At 47.5% G+C, this 7,500-nt stretch overlaps 1 protein-coding gene across 1 annotated transcript in view; it reads left to right on the top strand.

The window, feature by feature from the left end:
- The window catches only part of LOC112216509 (contactin-associated protein-like 2), a 142,485-nt gene that overhangs the window by 59,685 nt on the left and 75,300 nt on the right, over positions 1–7,500 (top strand). Inside the window, exons 10-12 of the mRNA XM_042298643.1 lie at positions 330–479; positions 3,262–3,424; positions 5,014–5,120. Coding sequence (XP_042154577.1) covers positions 330–479; positions 3,262–3,424; positions 5,014–5,120 — 420 coding nt within the window. The remainder of the gene's footprint in view (positions 1–329; positions 480–3,261; positions 3,425–5,013; positions 5,121–7,500) is intronic.

The following is a 7,500-nucleotide window of genomic DNA, read 5'->3' as shown; positions in this document are numbered from 1 at the left end:
CTTCCTCTCTACCCCTCCTCTCTTTCCTGCCCTCCTCTGTGTTCCTCTGTGTGTGTGTGTGTGTGTGTGTGTGTGTGTGTGTGTGTGTGTGTGTGTGTGTGTGTGTGTGTGTGTGTGTGTGTGTGTGTGTGTGTGTGTGTCTAGCAGCAGCCTCTTTGAGCTCTGTTGGAGCTGAAAGCCTTTTCACATAGTTGACTGGACCCCAGCATGCAGTGGGCTTCTGAGACTTGACAGGGGGCCTTTACTAATTAACCACTCTGACCAGAGATGTTTGTGTGTGTGCGTGCGTGCGTGCGTGTGTGTGTGTTTTCCTCTCCTCTCATCTTCAGGTTCGGTCCTTAACGACGGCCAATGGCACATGGTGCGTCTGGTTGCTAAGGAGAACTCGGTCTTGTTGACGATCGATGGTGACGAGGCATCAGCGATCCGAACCACCACACCTATCACCATCAGGACCGGGGGAACATACCACCTGGGAGGTGAGGGGGGTGAAATCACAGAACAACACTCCATCAGAGGATATGTTCTGCATTCTTTTACTCTCCTTAGAAAATAAACATAAATTATTGTCAAATACTATACCAACATTTCATCATGTGCTTTGAACCAGACCGTGAGTTGTCTATGATACTACACATGACATATTGAACTCAGGCAGAAAAGTTTAGGACATCTGTGCTGGGGTTATTGGAGGAAAAGAAGTTCACAGGGGAACTCTAGAACTCAATACGCACACATCCCCTCCTCTGCTCTGCCTGGCTGCTCATACATTAAACATGAGACACAGAGGTTCTCATTAATCTGACTGCTGCCTCTGGAAGGACCACGCTGTGTGTGTGTGTGTGTGTGTGTGTGTGTGTGTGTGTGTGTGTGTGTGTGTGTGTGTGTGTGTGTGTGTGTGTGTGTGTGTATGTGTATGTGTGTGTGTGTGTGTGTGTGTGTGTGTGTGTGTGTGTGTGTGTGTGTGTGTGTGTGTTGTGTTTTGGATAGGTTGTTTCCTGACTGAGCTTCAATAAACCCTTCTGTCTCCTCTTTCCATATCAACACACTTGAACACACACACACACACACACTATGGCAGTTGGCCAGGTAGAGGAGAAATATAACTGACAGAAAGCCCCAGACATACTCCAGTGAGATCTAAGATCTGAGATGTGAGATGTGGCCTGATTCCAGAGGGACTTGGCTTCTCTGAAGAGATTGGCTCCATTGGTCCCATTCCATCTGCTCTGGTCCTGGGGGGTGGATGTTAGGATGGGACTCTACTCTGGTCCTGGGGGTGGATGTTAGGATGGGACTCTGCTCTGGTCCTGGGGGTGGGGGTGAATGTTAGGATGGGACTACTCTGGTCCTGGGGGTGAATGTTAGGATGGGACTCTACTCTGGTCCTGGGGGATGAATGTTAGGATGGGACTACTCTGGTCCTGGGGGTGAATGTTAGGATGGGACTCTACTCTGGTCCTGGGGGTGAATGTTAGGATGGGAATCTATTCTGGTCCAGGGGGCGATGAATGTTAAAATGGGACTACTCTGGTCCTAGGGGGTGAATGTTAGGATGGGACTCTACTCTGGTCCTGGGGGTGAATGTTAGGATGGGACTATACTCTGGTCTTGGGGGGATGAATGTTAGGATGGGACTACTCTGGTCCTGGGGGAGAATGTTAGGATGGGACTCTACTCTGGTCCTGGGGGATGAATGTTAGGATGGGACTACTCTGGTCTTGGGGGAGTGAATGTTAGGATGGGACTCTACTTTGGTCCTGGGGGATGAATGTTAGGAAGGGACTCTACTCTGGTCCTGGGGGTGAATGTTAGGATGGGACTACTCTGGTCCTGGGGGTGAATGTTAGGATGGGACTACTCTTGTCCTGGGGGTGAATGTTAGGATGGGACTCTACTCTGGTCCTGGGGGTGAATGTTAGGATGGGACTCTACTCTGGTCCTGGGGGATGAATGTTAGAATGGGACTACTCTGGTCCTGGGGGTGGATGTTAGAATGGGACTCTACTCTGGTCCTGGGGAGTGGTTGAATGTTAGGATGGGACTCTGCTCAGGTCCTGGGGGTGAATGTTAGGATGGGACCCTACTCTGGTCCTGGGGGTGAATGTTAGGACTGGACCCTACTCTGGTCCTGGGGGTGAATGTTTGGATGGGACTACTCTGGTCCTGGGGGGGATGAATGTTAGGATGGAACTACTCTGGTCCTGGCGGGGGATGAATGTTAGGATGGGACTACTCTGGTCCTGGGGGTGAATGTTTGGATGGGACTCTACTCTGGTCCTGGGGGTGAATGTTAGGATTGGACCCTACGCTGGTCCTGGGGGTGAATGTTAGGATTGGACCCTACGCTGGTCCTGGGGGTGAATGTTAGGATGGGACTCTACTCTGGTCCTGGGGTGTGAATGTTAGGATGGGACTCTACTCTGGTCCTGGGGGTGAATGTTAGGATGGGACTCTACTCTGGTCCTGGGGGGTGGATGTTTGGATGGGACTCTACTCTGGTCCTGGGGGGTGAATGTTTGGATGGGACTCTACTCTGGTCCTGGATGTCTGCTCTGATGCTGCTGCAGGTCAGCGGGGAATCTGATTGCAGGCTGATGGAGCCCACTGGGAATGTAGAACCAGGACAAGTACCAATGAGACTGTCCCTCTCCCTTCCTTTCTAGCTTTCTTTTTATATATTCCCTCTAGCTTTCTCTTTATGTATTCTCTCTCTCTTTCTTTCTTTTTCTCTGTCATTCTTTTCTCTCTCTGTCTCTCTCTGTCGCTCTCTCTCTCTCTTTCTTTCTCTCTTTCTTTCTCTCTTTGGTAGGCAGTAGGAGGCAGGGGTGGAGACAGTTGAGACAGATGGTGGTGGTGACTTGAGAAACTTTTGGAAGAAATCCCATACACAAAATGAGTGCTGAAAACACACACACACACACACACACACATACACACACACACACACACATACACACACACACACACACACACACAATCACACACACCTAGACAGGTTTGCCTCAATAGTAAGTCATGTAGTGCGATGGCCATGAGGTTGATTGACATCATGTCTGACAGACTGTTACACTTTAATGATGGAGATGTCCTCTGTGTTTTATAGCTCTCCCTTTCTCCCCCTCTGCTCCCTCTCGCTCTCTTTCTCCCCCATCGCCTCTCCTCTCTCTCTCAACCCCTCACCCTCTCTTTCTATCCCCTCTCTTTCTCTTTCCCCTCTCCTCTCTCTCTCTCTCTCTCTCACCTCTTTCTCTCTCTCAGGGTACTTCCTGCCTACCTTAGCCCCACCCACCCAGAAGTCGTTTCAGGGCTGCATGCAGGCAATTCTATTGGACGATCAGCCGGCTGATATGCATGCCGTGGAGAAAGGCATTGTGGGAGCATTTGAGAACGTCAGCTTAGACATGTGTGCCATTATAGACAGGTAAGAGACCCAAACAAACACATAAGATCTTTGGTGTGTACGTTTATTTTTCAAATGTTTGATGTTTGAACTAATAATGAGGTCAGAGAGCTGATGGTCACTAGAGATATATATATATATATATTTATTAATATTTCTCCAGACGAATACATTGTATTGTACTTCTGATTGCAGGTGGCCCACATTTTCTCAGTCATATAAATATGAAATCTCTCTCTCGGATCAATGCATCTCTGTGATGCTGAAGCTGTTACATTAAACTTTGACAACAGTTTTTGTTAATTGCATACATTTATTGAATTGGTAGAATGAACGCACCAATAGTATCTATAATATCTGACTTTGGAGAGGTTGGTTTCATTCCTTACATTTTTTTAAAGGTTAACATTTGCTATACGTTGGGTTGTGGAGACCACTGGTTGCACTGAGACACAAAAAGACATTGAAAAGCATCCTTTATTTCTCATTGTTTACCTAAACATGTTCAGCACAACATACAGCACACACAGAGATCAGTGTCGGTCATTGTACAAACACAAACCGATGCTTTCCTTGCTGTACAAAGAAGAGCTTGGCTTCGGGACGATTCAGAACAGGGATTGTCTTGATTTAGATGTTTAATTCTTGCTTTGATGTCTCCTTTGTTCCAAGGTCCCTCCACCTCCTCATCATGGTAAAAGCACTCTATTCTTACAGCTGCAGAATTGGTCTGCTTTAGAACAGATTCAAAACGCTAAGCTTTCTCTCTCTCTCTCTCTCTCTCTCTGTCTGTCTGTCTGTCTGTCTGTCTGTCTGTCTGTCTGCCACCCCTGTTCTGTCTGTCTGTCTGTCTGTCTGTCTGTCTGTCTTCCACCCCTTCTGTTCTCTCTTACTCTCCTTCAATCTCTCCCTCTTTCCCTGTCACCCACACGTTCCTCTCTCTCACACATACACATGCACATACACATACACGTGTGTGTGTCTGTACTGAGTAGGGAATTATCCAGCCTTGATTTAACACCAGTTTCGTAATGCGATTGTGAGTTGAGAGCACTGATAGTCTTGTCTTTATCCATAGCGGGAATGCTATTTTTCTGCTTGGATACCCCAAGGTACGGAGAATGTTTCAGAGGCTCCAATAGCTGCAATACTTCACTGTCTTTTCTAGCCGACTTCCTCTAAGTGTTATAAAGCCCCTTTTCATCTGAGTGAACAGCGTTGGAGGGGGTTTGATCACTTTGCTTTCTTTTCAAGTGGCAAGCTTCTGTTTTGTCCTCCCTGGATTTACAAGCAGGAATTTACATTCTGATACAGAAGGCCAGTGTATGTCTGGAGGATGTTTGTGAAAGCTAACCCTGGGGCAGTAACACTTTTGACTGAAGCCTGGGGACATTTCATTCAGCTCACACATCAAAACATATTTCTGTTGGAAATAAATTAATATCAATGTTTTTGAGGGAAACGTATAATGGCATAGGAAATAGTCTATGGTGAATACCAAAAAATTTAAAAATGCTGAGTGAATATTTATTTTTCTCTCTCCATCTCTCTCTTTCCCTATCCCACCTCTCTCCCCCATCCTCCCTCCCCCTTTCCACCTTTCTCTCTAGGTGTATGCCTAACCATTGTGAGCATGGAGGCAGGTGTAAACAGACCTGGGACAGGTTTAGCTGCACATGCGACGGAACCGGATACACTGGAGCCACCTGCCACACTTGTGAGTGTGTGTGTGTCTGTGTGTGCGTGAGTGTGTGTGTGTCTGTGTGTGCGTGAATGTGTGTGTGTGTGTGTGTGTGTACGTGTGTGATTGTGTCTGTGTGTGCGTGTGTGTACTTGCTTGAGTGTGTATGTGCGTGAGTGTGTGTTTGTTTCTGTGTGTGTGTGTGTGTATGAGTGCGTGTGCGTGAATGTGTGTGTGTGTGTATGCATGAGTGTTAGTGAGTGTGTTTGTGTTCGTGTTCGTGAGTGTGTGTGTGTGTGTGTGTACGTGCGTGAGTGTGTTTGTGTGAGTGTGTACTTGCGTGAGTGTGTGTGTGTGTGTGTGTGTGTGTGTGTGTGTGTGTGTGTGTGTGTGTGTGTGTGTGTGTGTGTGTGTGTGTGTGTGTGTGTGTGTGTGCATAAGTGCTTGTTTGTTTGTGTGTGCGTTAGTGATTGTGTGTGTGTGTGTGTTTGAGTGTGTACCTGCATGAGTGTGTGTCTGTGTGGGCGTGAGTAAGTGTGTGTGTGCGTGAGAGTGTGTGTATGTGTGTGAGTAAGCGTGTGTGTATGAGAGTGTGTGTGTGTGTGTGTGTGCATGAGTATGCATGAGTGTGTGTGAGAGTGTGTGAGAGTGTGCTTGTGTGCGTGAGTGTGTACGTTTCTGAGTGTTTACGTTTGTAGGGGTGAGTGTGTGTTTGAGTGAGTGAGTGAGTGTGCATGTGTGTGTGTGTGTGTGATTGTGTGCGTTTGTTTGTGTGTTGTGTGCGTGTGTCTGAGTGAGTCTGTGTGTGATTGTGTGTGTGTGTTTGTGTGTGCGTGTTTCTGAGTGTGTGTTGAATGTGTGTGTGCGTGTGTCTGAGTATGTGAGTGTGTGTTGAGTGTGTGTAAGTGTGTGTGCATGGGTGTTTGTGTGTGTGTGTACGTGCGTAACTGTGTGTTTGTGTGCGTGCGTGACTGTGTGTTTGTGTGTGTGCGTGTGTGACTGTTTGTGTATGTGTGAGTGTGTGTGTGTATGTGTGCCTGAGCGTGTGCCTGAGCGTGTGTGTGTGAGTGTTTGTGTGTGTGTGTACGTGCGTGAGTGTGTGTGTGTGCGTGAGTGTATAATTGCGTGAGTGTGTGTGTGAGTGTGTGCTTGTGTGCGTGAGTGTGTGTGTGCACGTGAGTGAGTGAGTGAGTGTGTGTGTGTGCGTGATTGTGTGTATGTGTGTGTGTGAAAGGGTACTTGTGTGACTGTGTGTGTACGTGCATGAGTGTGTACGTGCGTGAGTGTGTGTGTCTGTGTGTGTACGTGAGTGTGTGTGCGTGAGTGTAAGTGTGTGTGTGTGTGTGCGTGAATGTGCCTGAGTGTGTGTGTGTGCCTGAGTGTGTGTGTGTACGTGGGTGAGTGTGTGTGTGTGTTAGTGCGTTTGTGTGTATGTGTGCATGAGTGTGTTTGTGTGTGTGTGATTGTGTGTGTGTGTGTTTTTGTGTGCGTTTGTGTGTGCGTGTTTCTGAGTTTGTGTGTGAGTGTGTGTGTGTGTGTGTGCGTTTCTGTGTGTTTGTTTGTGTGTGCGTGTGTCTGAGTGTGTGTGTGTGTGTCAATGTGTAGGTGCATTTGTGTGTGCGTGAGTATTTGTGTGTGTGCATGGGTTTGTGTGTGTTATGATTGTGTGTGTGCGTTTTTGTGTGCGTTTGTGTGTGTGTGTGTGTGTGTGCGTTTCTGTGTGTTTGTTTGTGTGTGCGTTTGTCTGTGTGTGTATTGAGGGTGTGTACATGTGTGACTGTGTGTTTGTGCACGTGCGTGACTGTGTGTTTGTTTGTGTGTGTGTGTGTGATTGTTTGTGTGTGTGTGTACGTGCGTGAGTGTGTGTGTGTGTGTGTATGCGTGAGTGAGTGTATAATTGCGTGAGTGTGTGTGTGAGTGTGTACTTGTGTGCGTGAGTGTATGCGTGCACGTGAGTGAGTGTGTGTGTGTGTGTGTGATTGTGTACATGTGTGAGTGTTTACGTGTGTGTGCGTGAGTGTGTGTTTGTGCGTGAGTGTGTGTATGTGTGTGTGTGTGTGAGAGAGTAAGTGTAATTGTGTGACTGTGTGTGTACGTGCATGAGTGTGTGTGAGTGTGTACGTGCGTGATTGATTGTGTACGTAAGTGAGTGTGTGTGTGTGCATGAGTGTAAGTGTGTACGTGAGTGTGTGTGTGTGTGAGTGCGTGAATGTGCCTGAGTGTGTGTGTGTGCCTGAGTGTGTGTGTACGTGCATGAGTATGTGTGTTTCTGCGTGTGTGTGTATGTGTGTGCATGAGTGTATGTGTGTGTGTGCGTGAGTTTGTGTGTGTACGTGTGTGAATTTGTGTGTGTTTGTGTCAGTATGTAGTTGCGTTTGTGTGTGTGTGTGTGTGTGTGTGTGATTGGGTGTATGTG

This window comes from Oncorhynchus tshawytscha, linkage group LG16 (genome assembly GCF_018296145.1).
Source record: "Oncorhynchus tshawytscha isolate Ot180627B linkage group LG16, Otsh_v2.0, whole genome shotgun sequence".
In the NCBI taxonomy this organism is placed as follows: Eukaryota; Metazoa; Chordata; class Actinopteri; order Salmoniformes; family Salmonidae; genus Oncorhynchus; species Oncorhynchus tshawytscha.
Note: the sequence above shows the minus strand (reverse complement) of the source record. Positions and strands in the feature narration are given on the sequence as shown.